This window comes from Ranitomeya imitator, chromosome 3, assembly GCF_032444005.1.
Source record: "Ranitomeya imitator isolate aRanImi1 chromosome 3, aRanImi1.pri, whole genome shotgun sequence".
Taxonomy (NCBI): domain Eukaryota; kingdom Metazoa; phylum Chordata; class Amphibia; order Anura; family Dendrobatidae; genus Ranitomeya; species Ranitomeya imitator.
This window is the reverse complement of record NC_091284.1, coordinates 686,702,435-686,721,430: the sequence shown is the minus strand read 5'-3', so window position 1 is coordinate 686,721,430 and position 18,996 is coordinate 686,702,435. Positions and strand designations below refer to the sequence as shown.

Genomic DNA, 18,996 nt, shown 5'->3' with positions numbered 1-18,996 from the left:
TCCGGCGCCATTTTCTTGAAGACACACTGCTGTGTGTCTTCAAGAAAATGGCGCCGGTAAGCGCGGACTGCGCAGGCGCCGATTCCGGCACCAGGAGGAGCAAGACAATGGCGCCGGAAAGGAATGGCGTAAGTAACAAATTGCTGTGGCATGAAGTGCCACAGCCTCATGGCACAGCAAGTTTTTACTTACGCTATTCCTTTTAGGGCGCCATTGTCTTGCTCCTGGTGCCGGAATCGGCGCCTGCGCAGTCTTCGCTTTCCGGTGCCATTTTCTTGAAGACACACTGCTGTGTGTCGTCAAGAAAATGGCGCCGGAAAGCGTGGACTGCGCAGGCGCCGATTCTGGCACCAGGAGGAGCAAGACAATGGCACCGGAAAGGAATGGCGTAAGTAACAAATTGCTGTGGCATGAAGTGCCACAGCCTCATGGCACAGCAAGTTTTTACTTACGCTATTCCTTTCGCGCACCATTGTCTTGCTCCTCCTGGTGCCGGAATCGGCGCCTGCGCAGTACGAGCTTTCCGGCGCCATTTTCTTGAAGACACACTGCTGTATGTCTTCAAGAAAATGGCGCCGGAAAGCGCGGACTGCGCAGGCGCCGATTCCCGCACCAGGAGCAAGACAATGGCGCCCTAAAAGGAATAGCGTAAGTAAAACTTACTATGGCGGCGGATTATTTGCAAAATCAGGGCGCAAATATGTAGACGGCGTCCCCGTGCTCCCGACCCCCTGCTCTCGGCAGCATTTGTTCTATAATGTAACGCTAGGAGCGTCGCGCCTGCGCAGTCTATTAAGGCTTCGGACAGAGTGACGCTCCCAGCGTTATATTATAGATATTTGTATGCATGTACAGTATATGTGTATGTCTGTGTGTATAATATGTGTGTATCTGTGTATATGCGATATATTTGTATATATATATATGTATGTTTATGTGCATGTATGTACAGTATATGTGTATGTATATACGGTATATGTGTGTGTATGTATGGTATGTGTGTATATGTATGTACGGTACGAGTATGTGTATCTGTATGTTTGTACAGTATATGTGTGTATGCATGTATGGTATATGTATATGTATCTATGTGTATGTATGGTATATGTGTGTATGTACAGTATTTGTATGTATGACGGTATATGTATGTGTATCTCTGTGTATGTATAGTATATGTGTGTGTTTGTATATACGGTATATGTATTTACAGTATGTCTGTGTATGTATGGTACGTGTATGTATGACAGTATATGTATGTGTATCTGTGTGTATGTATAGTATATGTGTCATGATCCCAGTGCTGGGTTTCACCTGCACGCCAGGGGTTAATGTGTTGATCAGTGCAGGCTCTGACCTGCACACCTCGGGCTTGTTATTGGCCTCTCTTTGGTTCGGGGTGAGCTTCTTATAGTCCTGGGAAGCTTCAATCTCTGTCAGTTATACTTTTGCTATCGGCTGAGTGTGTTGACCTCTGTTTGCTTGTGCCTTGTGCCAGTATTCTAGTTTGCTTGTATGGTTCTGACTCGGTTCTGTTCCCTGGTGTGATTTTGCCTTCTGATTCTGTACTGTGTATCTGCTTCTCTGGTTTTCTGACTCCTGCCACGTCCCTGACTATTCTTTATTTCCTTGCTCCTTGTGTACTGCGTTTCCGTTCCCGTTTATTGACCTCGGCTTGTCTTGGATTGCGCCTCCCTTTGCCCCATCCTTTCCCTGGGTTCCGGTGACTCCCTTTCCCTTCTCCTGTACCCTTTGTTCCTGTAGTATCCTGCATACTCCTGCTACAGGACACTAAGCCCCGCCTCTGTTGTCACGTGACCACAGGTCCTTTCAGTACATTCACTACCTGGCGTTCTGCTCACTCCAGCTCAGCTGTTACGGTGTTTTCTTGCCCAGCTCTCGGGCGCTGTGAGTATAGCTGTCACAGGCTGTCTGAGACTCTGGGTTATCACTGTCAGGGCAGCATAAACCACTGGGGAGTGCCACCTGGTGGTTTCTCCTGATAATATGTGTGTGTTTGTATATACGGTATATGTGTGTGTATGTTCAGTATATGCATGTGTGTATGTACAGTATGTGTATGTATGACAGTATGTGTATCTGTGTGTATGTATGGTATATGTGTGTGTTTGCATGTACGATATATGTATGCGTATCTGTGTGTGTGTATGTATGGTATATGTATGTGTATCTGTGTGTATATATATGTACAGTATGTGTGTGTATGTATGTACGGTATGTGTATGTGTATCTGTGTGTATGTATGTACAGTATGTGTGTGTATGTATGTACGGTATATGTATATCTGTATGTGTATCTGTGTGTATGTATGTACAGTATGTGTGCGTTTGCATGTACAGTATGTCTATGTGTATCTATGTATGTACGGTGTTGTGAATTCAGCTTTTGGGCTCCCTCCGGTGGTTGTAGAGGGTAATGCAGTTGTGCCTGGACTGCAGGAGTGGACAGGTGTATCTACTGATTGCAAAACTGACTGGGGTATATAGCTTTGCAGGATCCTTTAGTCAGTGCCAGTTGTCCATTGTTCTGGAAGGATTCACTTCCCTGCTGGTCTCTCCAGTTTGCTGTGCTTTTCTACAAAGATAAGTCCTGGCTTTGTTTTTTGCTGTCCACCTGCAGTGGACCTTATAGTTCTGTGCTTTTTCATGTTTTTGTCTTGTCCAGCTTAGTCTGTGATGGATTTTTTGCAGCCTAGCTATTTCTCTGGAGATGCAGATATACCCCCCATGTCTTTAGTCAGATGTGGTGATCCGTATTTTCTGCGGTGAATATTTTCTAGTGTTTTTATACTGACCGCCTAGTACTCTGTTCTTTTCTTTCTTTTTAGCTAGTATGGCCTCCTATGCTAAAATCTGATTTCATATCTGCGTATGTTATTTCCCTCTCCTCTCACAGTCAATATTTGTGGGGGGCTATCTATCCTTTGGGGATTTTCTCTGAGGCAAGATAGGTTTCCTGTTTCTGTCTTTAGGGGTAGTTAGATCTTAGGCTGTGCCGAGGGGTCTAGGGAGTGTTAGGTACCCCCCACGGCTACTTCTAGTTGCGCTGCTAGGTTCAGGGTTTGCGGTCAGTACAGGGACCACCTTCTCCAGAGTCCGTCTCATGCTGCTCCTAGGCCACCAGATCATAACAGTACGGTGTAACGCATATATATGTTTTACAAACACACAGTATTATATTCTGTTGGGGACTACATTATATTCTATGGAGGGGTGGATTATATGCTATGGGGGTTACGTTATACTATATGAGGTCAGAATTATATTCCATATGGGGACTGCATTATACTCTATGGAGGACTATGGGAGTGTACTATACTCTATGGAGGACTATGGGGGTGTATTATACTATATGGAGGACTATGGGGAGTCTATTATACTATATGGAGGACTATGGGGAGTGTGTTATACTATATTGGGGACTATGGGTAGTACATTAAACTACATGGAGGACTATGGAAGTATATTATACTATATGGAGAACTAGGGGGAGTGCAAAATGCAAGATATTCATTGAGTGATAGGATTGGTTATGCCGCAACAAAAATCATTGTTCTCAGCAGCACATCGCCCGGTGAAAACTGCAGATATGCTGCTAAGATGGTACTGTATGTGGACAGACTGATCTACTAGTGATTATTCTGTCCCCATCTTTATTCCTCAGCCAGTGTAAAGTGGCCGGAACCAAGCCGCGAATGACTTCAATATTGTTAATCACACTCGTTTAGTGGCCTGAAATCGGCGCATGTAACTACAACCAAAATGTTTCTGTGTGATGGTTCAATTTGTTAGCATTTGAGGCCCCATTTTAAACTTTTGCCTAGGGCCCCACTTTGCCTAAAACCAGCCCTGCCAACAGGTCATGTTTTCAGTATTTCCTTAGTATTGCACAGGTGATAATTGCATCACCTGTACAGGCATTAATTCCATCGCCTGTGCAATACTAAGGAAATCCTGAAAACAAGACCTGTTGGTGGCTCTTGAGGACCGGAGTTGGGGAACACTGTGTTAGAGTATAGTAGGGCACTGCCAAAATAGTCTACCTTGTCGTGGTGGCAGCTTATTAAAATCTTTTGGCTAAAACAAAACCTCATGGCTATGTATGTGATCTAGTGTAAGATGGGAACTGATATTGTCTGATTGGTGAGGACTTGGTGCAGAAGCTTCTATGAGTGGACAGTGGAATTATAGAAGGTTCGAGGGTTGGAGGCGAAGGTGGGATAGAGTCTGAACCGATTCTCAAGGGGGCCCAAAAATTTTGTGAATATGGGGTCCTGAAATAACTGGTGGCAGCATTGACTGACCCACTGCCAAATCGGTCATGCTGAATGATGTTGCAGGCAGCAGAATGTTCTGCAGACCATCACGTCTGTCACATGGGCTCAGTGTGAGCCTGCTCTCATCCGTGAAGAGCACATGGCACCAATGTCGAAAATGCCAATCTTGGTGTTATCTGGCAAATGCCAATCACCCTGTATGGCATTGGACTGTAAGCACAACACCCACTTGTGGATGTTGGGCCCTTATGCCACCCTCATGTAGTCTGTTTCTGACAGTTTGAGCAGACACATGGATGTTAGTCGTCTGCTGAAGGTCATTTTGCAGGGCTCTGGCACTGTTCCTGCTGTTCCTCCTTGCACAAATGAGTAAGTATTTAGTGGTCCTTCTGCAGGATTATTGCCTTCCTACAGCCCCGCCATGTCTCCTGATGTCTGCTCTATACTCTGGACACTGTGCTGACAGACACAACTACCCTTCTTGCCATAGCTCGCAAAAATGAGCCATCCTACATGAGCTGTGTAAGAGTGTGACCTGTAATGGCATCAGGAGAGCACTAGGACCCTGTGGTGTTTGCCTGCTTGAGCTGAGAGCAGGTGCAGCCAAGAAGACTGTGTGCTGGGGGGTGGGGTCTAGTGTCTGCTGTGTGAGGACACAGGAAGGAATGCTGGAAAGAGTCTGGAGACTGAACTTGACTGTACTCTCCAGCATTTTGTAAAGGGGTTGCTAATCAATGGCTCTGAGAGCCTGTGTCTCTGCTGAGGGGACAAGTGCAGAGCATGTGTGACTCTGGTGCTCTGTGAAGTCCATGCTATGTTAGACTAGAATCCTTATGTTGAACAGACCAGGTGACCAGTATCTGAGAAGTGAGAGCAGACATCTTTCCTGTGCAGATTCAGGCATTCTGCTCCTGAGGGAAATTGTGAGTGACTGCTTGAGAAGAGACGGTATCCTGTACCATCTATATTGAGAGGGATCCTGACAAGCTCCGCTGAAGTGTTATCCCAGCCCGTACCCTGAGGCTACAGAACTGTAAGTCCCCGGCGTGTGTGCTCAGCATCTGCCGACAAGACGCGGACCCTTGTTTTGCTGTAGTTTTGGCGCCAAAGATTTTGGGACTGGCTGCAGCCAATGCAAATTATATGCCTGAGTAGGGACTCACCTCAGGATAACGGTACCATAAAAATTGATACCCAAGTATCCCCAGAAGAACTTCTGTTATATTTATATATTGTTATTGTGGGTTTTGATCGGCTTATAGTCACTGTGCCATCCCAGGGTGTACCATAAGATCACTTAATCAGATTTACACCTGTTTTTCATAGTACCTTGTTTAACGTTTTGGATAGGTAAACTTCTTCTAAACCTCAGTGTAGCACACTCAAAACAGGAACTTGGGGGTGGGCACATTGGTTTCAGCTCTGGCTGAGTGAGTGTAATTAACTAGGGAATTTCAGTCTGTTTTTTTTCAATGTTAAATCTCACTCTAACTGCCATTTTAGTCTCGGTTTGTGACCCTCTGGGTCTTATTCGGACCTCTGGTCATTACAAGCTGCACGACCTGAACAATGTCTGTGGTTTGTAGACACCACCTTATGATACTGTACAGTACCTCTAGAGATGAGAGCAATGACAATCAAAAAGTGACCAAAACAATAGCCAATAAGAATGAGAACAGAGAAGTGATCTGTTGTCATCCCCTGCAAAACCACTCTTTTATAGGGGTTGTCTTGATTATTGTCCATCATTTCTATATGTTGCCTGTTACATTTGCACAACAGCAGGAAAAATGTATTCACAATTAGTGTTGCTTCATAGCTGGACAGGTTTATTTCACAGATTGTGTGATTGACTTGGAGTTACATTGTGTTGTTTAAGTGTTCCCTTTATTTTTTTCAGAATTGTATTTAGCAACGATCTGCTAAGTCTTGCCTAAAGGCTGCCATTCAGCCCCTCTCTTTGCTCTAGCAGCTGTCCATAGGCTAAATGCAGAATGTATCCCATAGAAACAGAAAAGGTTCAAGATTAGCCCTTTCAAGGAAGTTTAGTATGATGGATCAGCATCAGCAGCACTAGTGGACTCTGATTAATGAAACTATGCACACACAAGCCTGGACAACTACAATCTCCCTCCAATCACAACTGTCACTGAGCTGTGCAATGATTACAGTGTGGCGAGCATGGTGAATCCAGTTCTTTTATAACCTTTGATGAGGTAATGTGGCTAGCCAATCACAGTAATGGTTATGGCATTACATGGACTGGTAGGCAATCCCTGCATGTTTATTGGCTATGTAGCATGCGCCTAACATGCGGGGATTCAGGCATTATATCCGAGTGCCAGACAATTTTCACAGAGTGCCGAGCACATCTGAACACCCAGATACATGAGCGATATCCGTGTATCACCGAACATGTCCGCTCATCACTAGTCAGCATCATCTTCAGAGACTGGAAGGCCTCTTCTTGCATCGGGCCCCACTGGATTGCCTGATGCTTGGTCTCCCCCTGCTGTGCCTCTTAATAGCTCAGGTACTGCTACTGCAGTCTTGGCAAAGTTCTTGATGAACGTTTGGTAGTACCCAGCCATCCCCAGGAACACACTCAGTTCTCTCATTGTGGTAGGCACTAGCCATTTTTGGACTGCGACTACTTTCTCCATGGTGGGATAGTCTCCTGCACTGGAAAATGTGTGCCCCAGGTGCTCAATCTCCCTCTGAAACAAGTGGTACTTCCGAGATTTGATCTTCAGGCCATGCCTTTGAAACCATTCCTGCACTTATCCCAGCCTTTTAAAGATGTTCTTCGAAGGAGGGGAGTAGATAATGATGTAATCAAGATATATCAGGGTGGCTTCAAAGTTCATGTCCCCAAGGCATCGTTCCATAAAATGCTGAAACGTTCCGGGGCGTTAGTGAACCCAAAAGGCATTCAGTTGAACTCGAAGGAACGTATGGTAAAGATAAAGGCAGTCTTTGGCTCTCCTTTGCAGCTACGGAAACCTGCCATTAGCCACTGACGAGATCAAGGGATCAAAAGTACTTTGCTTTTCCCAAGGAAGACAGGGATTCATCAATCCTCAGCAGAGGGTATGAGTCTTGTATGGTGCAGGCATTCAGTCATCAGTAGTACATACAAAATCTCAGTGTGGCATCCTATTATCATACTAGCACAATGGGGGCAGCCCAGGGGCTTTGGCTTTCCCATATCACCTTGTTCTGCAGCATGTGTGGCAGTAAATCTTTTACTTGGTACATTTGAGGCAGCATCTGCCAGTATCTTTCTCAGATGGCGGCTGTATCTCCCGTAGGATGTAGTGCACCTGATGTCATCATCTTATTGATCAAACATCCCTTGATACTGTTGTAATAGCTTCTCAACCTGGTCTTCTTGCTCGGTGCTGAATTCTGTGAGGTTTGCTTCTATTTGTTCCAAGAGATCACGGCCGGTCCAGACTTCACCCTCATTCCCCTTGATGTTGAGAGATACTGACTCCATTGGACTGGTAATTGACAGTGGTGAGATCTTTTGGCATCACATACACTTGGGTTACCTCCTCCCAGGTAGTCAACTGCAGGCTTGTTCCACTTAGGCTGATATAGCCCACAGGTTCATGCCCTTGACAGATGGTGGTTAGGGTGTGGGCGACCAGCAATCCCGTTTTGATTTCCTGCCCCTCTGTGGGTTCAATTTGTACTTCTACTCCTTCAAATGGCAGATGAGCCCGTACCAGCATAGTGAGTGCAGTCTGCCCCTCATATGTCCATATGGATATAAAAATAAACATTATGGCTCTGTGAAGGAGAGGAAAAAACAACGCGAAAACAGAAATTGGCTGCAGGGTGAAGGGGTTAAACACAATATACAGTGAAGGAAATTACTTGAGCCCTTGCTGATTTTGTAAGTTTGCCCACTGACAAAGACATGAGCAGTCTATAATTTTAAGGGTAGGTTAATTTTTAACATTGAGAGATATAATATCAAAAATATAATCCAGAAAATCACACTATCTTAATTATATACATTTATTTGCAGTTTGCAGAGAGAAGTATTTGATCCTTCTTGCAAACAAGACTTAATACTTGGTGGCAAAACCCTTGTTAGCAAGCACAACAGTCAAACATTTTTTGTAGTGGATGATGAAGTTTGTGCACAAGTCAGGAGGAATTTTGGTCCACTCCTCTGCAGATCATCTCTAAATTATTAAGATTTTAAGGCTGTCGCTTGGAAACTCAGAGCTTCAACTCCCTCCATAAGTTTTCTATGGGATTAAGATCTAGTGACTGGCTAGGCCACTCCATGACCTTAATGTGCTTCTTTTTGAGCCTGTCCTTTGTTGACTTGGCTGTATGTTTTGGGTCATTGTCTTGCTGAAAGACCCAGCCAAGACCCATTTTTAATGTCCTGGTGGAGGGAAGGAAGTTGTCACTCAGGATTTTATGGTACATCCATTTTCCCACTGATACGGTGAAGTAGTCCTGTGCCCTCAGCAGAGAAACACCCCAAAACATAATGTTTCTACCTCCATGCTTGATAGTGGGGACGGTGTTCTTTGGGTCATAGGCATCATTTCACTTCCTCCAAACATGGCGAAATGAGTTAATGCCAAAGACCTCCATTTTTTTCTCATCTGACCACAGCACCTTCTCCCAATTACTAACAGAATCATCCAGGTATTCATTAACAAACTTCCCATGTGCCTTCTTGAGCAGGGGGACCTTGCGGGCACTGCAGATTTTTAAACCTTTATGGAGTAATGTGTTACCAATGGCTTTCTTGGTGACTGTGGTCCCAGCTGCTCTGAGATCATAAACAAGTTTCCCCGTGTAGTTTAAAGGGAACCTGTCACCCCGTTTTTTGAGATTGAGCTATAAATACTGTTAAATAGGGCCTGCGCTGTGTGTTCCTATAGTGTATGTAGTGTACCCCGATTCCCCATGTATGCTGAGAAATAACTTACCAAAGTCGCCGTTTTCGCCTGTCAATCAGGCTGGTCAGGTCGGGAGGGCGTGGTGACATCGGTGGTTCTTCCTCAGCTTTACGTTGGTGGCGTAGTGGCGTAGTGGTGAACAAGCAGCGCGCGATCTGCGCTGTAATCCCTTGCATCGGTGGGGGCGGCCATCTTCCTGGGGCCGCGCGTGCGCAGGTCGAGTGCTCTGCTGCACGGGGCTTCAGGAAAATGGCCGCGGGATGCCGCGCGTGCGCATTAGAGATCGCGGCGGCCATTTTCCCAAAGCCGAGATGCAAACTCGGCTTTGGGAAAATGGCCGCCGCGATCTCTAATGCGCACGCGCGGCATCCCGCGGCCATTTTCCTGAAGCCCCGTGCAGCAGAGTACTCGATCTGCGCACGCGCGGCCCCAGGAAGATGGCCGCCCCCACCGACGAAAGGGATGACAGCGCAGATCGCGCGCTGTGTCTTCACCACTACGCCACTACGCCACCAACGTAAAGCTGAGGAAGAACCAGCGATGTCACCACGCCCTCCCGACCTGACCAGCCTGATTGACAGGCGAAAACGGCGACTTTGGTAAGTTATTTCTCAGCATACATAGGGAATCGGGGTACACTACATACACTATAGGAACACACAGCGCAGGCCCTATTTAACAGTATTTATAGCTCAATCTCAAAAAACGGGGTGACAGGTTCCCTTTAAGGCTGATGTCTCACCTTCCTCATGATCAAGGATCCCCCACGAGGTGAGTTTTGCATGGTGCCCCAGATCAATGTCGATTGACAGTCATTTTTTTATTTCTTCCATTTTCTTAGTATTGCACCAACAGTTGTCTCCTTCTCACCCAATATCTTACTTGTGGTTTTGTAGCCCATTCCTGCTTTGTGCAGGTCTATGTTCTTGTCCCTGACATTTTTATAAAGCTCTTTGTAGAGGTTAGAGTCTGACTGATTAATTAAGTCGGTGGACAGGAGTCTTTTATAAAGGTGGCTATGTAAGACAGCTGTTTTTAGTGCAGGTTTTGAGATGTTTAGGATCATCTAACTGGCCTGTAGGAGCCAGAACTTTTAATGGTTGGTAGGGGATCAAATACTTAGTTCTCACTGCAAAATGCAAATAAATTGCAATAAATTTATATATATATATATATATATATATATATATATATATAATTTTATGCAAATAAACTTATATAATATAATTTAGCCAGTGTCTTTTTCTGGATTTTATTTTTAATATTCTATCTCTCAATGTTAAAAACGAACCTACCCTTAAAATTATAGACTTTTCATGTCTTTGTTAGTGGGCAAACTTACAAAATCGGCAAGGGATCAAATAATTATTTCCTTCTCTGTAACTCTTATGGCTACCTCTTAATGCTATCTGATGACTTCTGCTGACAGCAGTATTCACAGTCACCAAGGAGTCAATGTCAGGTTTCTCTCTTAAATCCAGTCCCTAATGCTGGTCTACGATTCTTCCTACTAGATCGCAAGTCCTTTTAACCCTTTCCCGACCTATGACGCATACGCTGGGTCATGAAAGTCGGTGCCAATCCAACCTGTGATGCAGCGTATGCGTCATGGCAGGATCGCGTTCCTGCAGGTCGGGTGAAAATTGCACCTGACCTGCAGGTACAGGGGGACTTGTACTTTAGCCCGGGGGGGTGGCGTAGCCCTCACTTGGCTACGATCGCCCTGCTGACCACTTTGTCACCACCCCCGAAATCTGATTGGAGCTAGCGTCCATGTGATGCTAGCTCTCCATTCAGATGTGGAGGGGTGGAGAAAAAACTGTGGCTGCCTCGCTGTCCAGCTTCATGCCTTCCGTGGAAGCTGAATAGCGAGGTGCCTGCATGCTGCCCTGCCACATACTGCAATCGCCACCACCACTGCAGTCACCGCCGCCGCTGCAGTTACCGCCGCCCGGTACTCCCCTCTGCTTCTCTTCCCCCTGCCTTGCGATTCCACGCCCCCAACCTTCACTCCCTCCCCCCTGCCCCGGAGATCACCCCCCGCTGCTGCTGGCTGCATTTCCTCCTGCTGCATCGCACATGACAGCCCCCGCCCCAGTGATCCCCCTGATCGCCCCCCTGATCTTCCCCACTGATCACCCCCCTGATCTTCCCCCACTGATCGCCCCCCTGATCTTCCCCCACTAATCGCCCCCCTGATCTTCCCCCTGATCACCCCCCTGATCTGTGGATCGCCTCCTGCCCCGCTAATGTCCCCTCTGCCCCGCTAATGTCCCCTCTGCCCCGCTAATGTCCTCCCCTGCCCACTGCTGTCCCCTCTGATGTCCCCTCTGCCATGCTAATGTCCCCTCTGCCATGCTAATGTCCCCTCTACCCCGCTAATGTCCCCTCTGCCCCGCTAATGTCCCCTCTGCCCTGCTGATGTCCCCTCTGCCATGCTGATGTCCCCCCTGCCCCACTAATGTCCCCTCTGCCCTGCTGATGTCCCCTCTGCCATGCTGATGTCCCCCCTGCCCCACTAATGTCCCCTCTGCCCCACTGATGTCCTCCCCTGCCCCACTGCTGTCCCCTCTGCCCTGCTGATGTCCCCTCTGCCATGCTGATCTCCCCCTATCTCACTGACCTCCCCCTTCCCCCGCTGATCTCCTCCTGCCCTGTGGATCGCCCCCTGCTCCACTGATCTTCCCCTCTGCTCCGCTGATCACCCCCAGCCCCAGTTTTTCCATTAGGGTTGGGGCTAAAATTAGGGTTAGGGTTGGTGCTAAAGTTAGGGTTGGGATTAGGGGTAAGGTTAGGATTAGGGTTGGGATTAGGGGGTAGGGTTAGGATTAGGTTTAGTGGTGTGTTGGGGTTAGGGTTGGAGTTAGAATTGGGAGGTTTGTACTGTTTAGGCACATCATGGACTCTCCAAATGCGACATGATGCCCACAGATTTTTCAATCAAAGTCTGCATTTCAAAACGTCACTACTTCCTTTCCGAGCCCTGACATGTGCCCAAACAGTGGTTTACCCCCACTTATGGGGTATTAGCGTACTCAGGACAAACTGGACAAAAACTTTTGGGGACCAATTTCTCCTGTTACCCTTGTGAAAAAAAAATTGCAGGCTAAAAATCAATCAAAATCAAGATTTTTTATTTTCACGGTTCTGCGTTATAAACTTCTGTGAAGCACTTGGGGTTTCAAAGTGCTCACCACACATCTAGATAAGTTCCTTGGGGGGCCTAGTTTTCAAAATGGGGTCACTTGTGGGGGATTTCCACTGTTTAGGCACATCAGGGGCTCTGCAAACGTAACATGATGCCCGCAGACCATTCCATCAAAGTCTGCATTCCAAAACGTCACTACTTTCCTTCTGAGCCCCGACGTGTGCCCAAACTGTGGTTCCCCCCACATATGGGGTATCAGCATACTCAGGACAAACTGGGCAACTTCTTTTGAGGTCCAACTTCTCCTGTTACTCTTGTGAAAATAAAAAATGCGGGCTAAAATATAATTTTTGAGGAAAGAAAAATGATTTTTTATTTTCACGGCTCTGCGTTATAAACTTCTGTGAAGCACTTGGGGGTTTAAAGTGGTCACCGCACATCTAGATTAGTTCCTTGGGAGGTATAGTTTCCAAAATGGGGTCACTTATGGGGGAGATACAATGTTTAAGCACACAGGGGCTCTCCAAACGCGACATGGTGTCCGCTAATGATTGGAGCTAATTTTTAATTCAAAAAGTCAAATGGCGCTCCTTCCTTTCCAAGCCCTGCCGTGTGCCCAAACAGTGGTTTACCCCCACATATGGGGTATCGGCATACTCAGGACAAATTGTGCAACGACTTTTGTGGTCCAATTTCTCCTGTTACCCTTGGTAAAATAAAATAAAACACCGACTCAGGAGAAATTGCCCAATACATTTTATGATCCATTTTGTCCCATTGCCCATGTGGAAATGAACAAATTGAGGCTAAAATAATTTTTTTAACAAAAAAAAGTACTTTTTCATTTTTACGGATCAATTTGTGAAGCACCTGGGGGTTCAAAGTGCTCACTATGCATCTAGATAAGTTCCTTGGGGGGTCTAGTTTCTAAAATGGGGTCACTTGTGGGGGATCTCTATTGTTTACGCACACAGGGCCTCTCCAAACGCGACATGGTGTCCGCTAACGATTAGAGCTAATTTTTCATTCAAAAGTCAAATAGCGCTCCTTCCCTTCTGAACCTTGCCGTGTGCCCAAACAGTAGTTTATCCCCACATTTGAGGTATCGGTGTACTCAGGAGAAATTGCCCAAGACATTTTAGGATCCATTTTATCCTGTTACCCATGTGAAAATGAAAAAATTGAGATGAAAATAATTTTTTTGTGAAAAAAAAGTACTTTTTCATTTTTACTGATCAATTTGTGAAGCACCTGGGGGTTCAAAGTACTCACTATGCATCTATATAAGCTCCATGGGGTATCTAGTTTCCAAAATGGGGTCACTTGTGGGGGATTTCCAATGTTTAGGCACACAGGGGCTCTCCAAACGTAACATGGTGCCCGCTAAAGATTGGAGCAAATTTTTCATTGAAAAAGTCAAATGGCGCTCCTTCCCTTCCGAGCACTGTCATGCGCCCAAACAGTGGTTCCCCCCACATATGGGTTATCGGCATATTCAAGACAAATTGTACAACAACTTTTGGGGTCCAGTTTTTTTTCTTACCCTTGGGAAAATAATTGTTGCTAAAAGATCATTTTTGTGACTAAAAAGTTAAATGTTCATTTTTTCCTTCCATGTTGCTTCTGCTGCTGTGAAGCACCTGAAGGGTTAATAAACTTTTTGAATGTGGTTTTGAGCACCTGGAGGGGTACAGTTTTTAGAATGGTGTCACTTTGGGGTATTTTCAGCCATATAGACCCCTCAAACTGACTTCAAATGTGAGGTGGTCCCTAAAAAAAATGGTTTTGTAAATTTCGTTGTAAATATGAGAAATCGCTGGTCAAATTATAACTTCCTGGCAAAAAAAAAATTTGTTTCCAAAATTGTGCTTATGTAGAGTAGACATGTGGTTAATGTAATTTATTAATTATTTTGTGTCACATAACTCTCTCATTTAACAGAATAAACATTCAAAATTTGACAATTGCGAAATTTTCCAAATTTTAGCCAAATTTCCATTTTTTCACTAGTAAACGCAAAAATTATCGGCCTAAATTTACCACTAACATGAAGCACAATATGTCACGAAAAAAACGTCTCAGAACCGCTAGGATCCGTTGAAGCGTTCCTGTATTATTACCTCATAAAAGGACACTGGTCAGAATTGCAAAAAACGGCCAGGTCATTAAGGTCAAAATAGGCTGGCTCATGAAGGGGTTAACAAAGTCAATCAGTGCTCTCTGGGTCTTTATCACACTGGCTGGTCCCAGTCCCATCTGCTGCACCACCTCAGACTGAACCCTGTACCATACATCAGAGCTGGAAGTGACTGCCCAGCTCACTCGCGCCTCCAGTCCACAGCGGCAGACATCAATCAAGGTCCTCACTGGGTCTTCAGTGCTTGACCACCGAATGTCGTCTATCGGGCCTTGACTGGTGTAGTTTGGTTCACACACCTTAACTGTCATGCAACTGACTCTTAGGTCTTGATCGGCTTTGTTTGGTTCACAGATCTTTACCAGCATCATCTGAACTTTGCTCACAAGCACACAACTTGCTGGCTCTCCTTGTACGCTCCGGTGTCTTGGCCTCATCGACCCCCTCTGCACACATCCCACTCATCTAACCTTGTCGCCAAATTTCTTCCCACCTTGCCATGCCAGCTTCTTATATTGGGGGACTGCACTACATAGGTCACCTGAACAGGTGCTAATCTAGACTCTTCCTTCTCAAAACTCTCCCATTTCTGGTTGCTTCAACAGGATCCTGCTTGGTTAGCAGTGACAGATTTCAGACGCACATGCCACACAGTGCAGGCGAATCTCATCTTCTATGGCACACCCTTTTACACATATACCACACTATGTTAACCATTGAGAGAGCAGTATGGCAATGTAAACTTTGCATTAGTCTTCCGTGGATGGTTGGTGTTTGTGAGGTGGGTATTGCTTGTTTTCAGCTTGTTTGGTCAGTGCTTGGTGAGAATTGCAGCTTGATTACCCAGTTAGATATTCGATCCTGTATGGTAAGTCATCATGAATCACCAAGAATCTGCAAAAACCATAGTCCATGCCCTCATCATCTTCCACCTCGACTACTGTAACCTCTACTACTCGACTACTGTAAGGCTCTGTGGCCTCCCCCCTAACACTCTCGCACCCCTCCAATCTATTCTAAACTCTGCTGCCTGACTAATCCACCTGTCCCCCCGCTATTCCCCGGCCTCTCCCCTCTGTCAATTCCTTCACTGGCTCCCCATTACCCAGATACTCCAGTACAAAAGCCTAACCATGACATACAAAGCCATCCACATCCATACATCTGTGACCTCGTCTCCCGATACTTTCCTGCACGCAACTTCCGATCCTCACAAGATCTCCTTCTCTACTCTGCCCTTATCTCCTCTTCCCACAATCGCATACAAGCTTTCTCTCGCGCATCACCCCTACTCTGGAACTCTCTACCACAACATAGACTTTCACCTACCATCGAAACCTTCAAAAAGAACCTGCAGACCCACCTCTTCTGGCAAGCCTACAACCTGCAGTAATCACAGATCGACCAAACAACTGCATGAACAGCTCTATCCTCACCTACTGTATCCTCACCCATCCCTTGTGGATTGTGAGCCCTCGCGGGCAGGGTCCTCTCTCCTCCTGAACCAGTTGTAACTTGTATTGTTCAAGATAATTGTACCTGTTTTTATTATGTATACCCCTCCTAACATGTAAAGCGCCATGGAATAAATGGCGCTATAAAAATAAATAATAATAATAATAATGTTGGATTTCGGCCAAAAAACTGAAAAAAAACCTATATGGATGTACAATAATAATAATAATAATAATTTTTATTTATATAGTGCCAACATATTCCGCAGCGCTTTACAAATTATAGAGGGGACTTGTACAGACAATAGACATTACAGCATAACAGAAATACAGTTCAAAACAGATACCAGGAGGAGTGAGGGCCCTGCTCGCAAGCTTACAAACTATGGGAGACACGAGAGGTGGATGGTAACAATTGCTTTAGTTATTCGGACCAGCCATAGCGTAAGGCTCAGGTGTTCATGTAAAGCTGCATGAACCAGTTCACTGCCTAAGTATGTAGCAGTACAGACACAGAGGGCTAATACTGCATAAAGTGTATGAGAACATGATGCGAGGAACCTTTTTTTTTTTTTTTTATAAATAGGCCACACAGGGATCGTTAGGTTAATGCATTGAGGCGGTAGGCCAGTCTGAACAAATGAGTTTTTAGGGCACGCTTAAAACTGTGGGGATTGAGGATTAATCGTATTAGCCTAGGTAGTGCATTCCAAAGAATCGGCGCAGCACGTGTAAAGTCTTGGAGACGGGAGTGGGAGGTTCTGATTATTGAGGATGCTAACCTGAGGTCATTAGCGGAGCGGAGGGCACGGGTAGGGTGGTAGACTGATACCAGGGAGGAGATGTAGGGTGGTGCTGAGCCATGGAGTGCTTTGTGGATGAGGGTAGTAGTTTTGTACTGGATTCTGGAGTGGATGGGTAGCCAGTGTAATGACTGGCACAGGGTAGAGGCATCGGTGTAACGCTTGGTGAGGAATATGATCCTGGCTGCAGCATTCAGGACAGATTGGAGCGGGGAGAGTTTTGCAAGAGGGAGGCCGATTAATAGAGAGTTACAATAGTCCAGACGAGAATGAATAAGTGAAACAGTCAGAGTTTTTGCAGAGTCGAAAGTAAGAAAAGGGCGAATTCTAGAAATGTTTTTGAGATGCAGGTAAGAAGAGCGAGCCAGTGATCGGATGTAGGGGGTGAATGAAAGGTCAGAATCAAGGATGACCCCAAGGCAGCGGGCATGTTGCTTTGGAGTAATGGTGGAACCGCACACGGAGATGGCAATGTCAGGCAAAGGTAGGTTAGTAGAGGGAGAGAACACGAGGAGTTCAGTTTTTGACAGGTTTAGTTTCAGGTAGAGGGAGGACATGATGTTAGAGACAGCGGTAAGACAATCACTGGTGTTTTCTAAAAAGGTTGGTGTGATATCAGGAGCAGAAGTGTATAATTGGGTGTCGTCAGCATAGAGATGGTACTGGAAACCAAATCTACTGATTGTTTGTCCAATAGGGGCAGTATACAAAGAGAAGAGGAGGGGGCCTAGGACTGATCCTTGAGGAACCCCAACAGTAAGGGGAAGGTGAGAGGAGGAGGAACCAGCAAAACATACAGTGAAGGATCGGTCAGAGAGATAGGAGGAGAACCAGGAGAGAACGGTGTCCTTGAGGCCGATGGAGCGGAGCATAGTGAGGAGGAGCTGATGATCCACAGTGTCGAATGCTGCAGAGAGATCCAAGAGAATTAGCATGGAGTAGTGACCATACAATAGGGTGTATGGTAATGCATTTTTTTTCTACAGATATAATTGTCTTCTTGGATAGAAATAGACTAATATTTCACTCATTTATCTACAGGTATCAATAATCTAAACGATTTTCGTGGTATAGGAATTCCCAGGTTATACGAGGCTACAAATTGTATGGAGCATGCTTTGACCGCTGTGCACCCTTGGACAAGATATTCTCCTGGCTCGGACTCCAAGTTCTACTACATCCCTTTATCATACCTCCCTACAGTGTTATCTGACTATTTGCTCTGTCGCGGTGTCCCTAAACCGGCCCACAAATACATACTGACCGAATGAAGCATAACCATGTATGGTTGATTAAAAAAATAATTTGTGGTAGTGCCAATGCTTTTGTGATCACAAACTAAGAATTGATCATGCATATTTTCGAAACATACATCTAGAAAAGTATAACATGGATTTTTCATTGACACTACATTTCTTATTCATAAAACTGGTGCAGCCAATTATTTGTTCTAAACAGTGATGCTTGCATGCATGTAACATTGCTGAGACAAGAAACAGCTACAGCTGTAATGTCAATACTGTAGGACTGGCTGGGACCTCCAGAATGGTGCACCTGGAGTTGAGAGGGTTTGTTTAAGTGAGCAATGTTTTTTTTAAGGGAATATGTGAGTATAATTTTGTGATATAAATTAAATGGCTGTAAAGGCGCTGTAGTACAGATTAAATTGATACCTTTAGTGAATAGAGTTTGTTGTTCCTTTTTAATCACCCTTTGCGATTTTGTGCTAATTATATTTTGGTGCAGTGGGGATGGACTGTGCACTGGGTTTTTCTCCTTTCTGCCTGTGATTTCCCAGCGCCTTCGCCTGCACCCGGTTTTACAATGACCTGCCTCTTTTGTTTGAAATCTATTCCAGGGATCTGTCACTCCAAGGCTGGAGGCAGGTAGAAGGATCAGGGAATATGCAAGAACAAAAATGCATAGAAGTGTTTAGCATTGAAAAAGCCACCATCTAGTGATCCATGATAGGGGTAGAGCTAGACAGCAAAAAAAAAATGGATAGGGTTGTTTCTGAATGTTAAAATGGAAATCAAAAACAATTACCGTGTATACTCAAGTATAAGCCGAGATTTTCAGCCCATTTTTTTAAGCTGACAGTGCCCCTCTTGGCTTATACTTGAGTCATTGTCTCTGGGGGTCGGCAGGGGAGGGGGAGCGGAGGCTGTGACATACTCACCTGCTCCTAACGACGTTCCTGCATCTCCGGTCTCTGGGCGCTGACAGCTT

The 18,996-nt window shown here is 45.5% G+C and overlaps 1 protein-coding gene across 2 annotated transcripts in view; it reads left to right on the top strand.

Annotated features, from left to right (window-relative positions):
- The window catches only part of LOC138670813 (17-beta-hydroxysteroid dehydrogenase type 6-like), a 270,057-nt gene extending 251,607 nt beyond the window's left edge, over positions 1 to 18,450 (top strand). For both annotated transcript variants that reach the window (XM_069758504.1, XM_069758503.1), the window contains exon 5: positions 17,809 to 18,450. In XM_069758504.1, coding sequence (XP_069614605.1) covers positions 17,809 to 18,038 — 230 coding nt within the window. In that variant the 3' untranslated portion in view covers positions 18,039 to 18,450. The remainder of the gene's footprint in view (positions 1 to 17,808) is intronic.
- Positions 18,451 to 18,996: the final 546 nt, after the last annotated feature.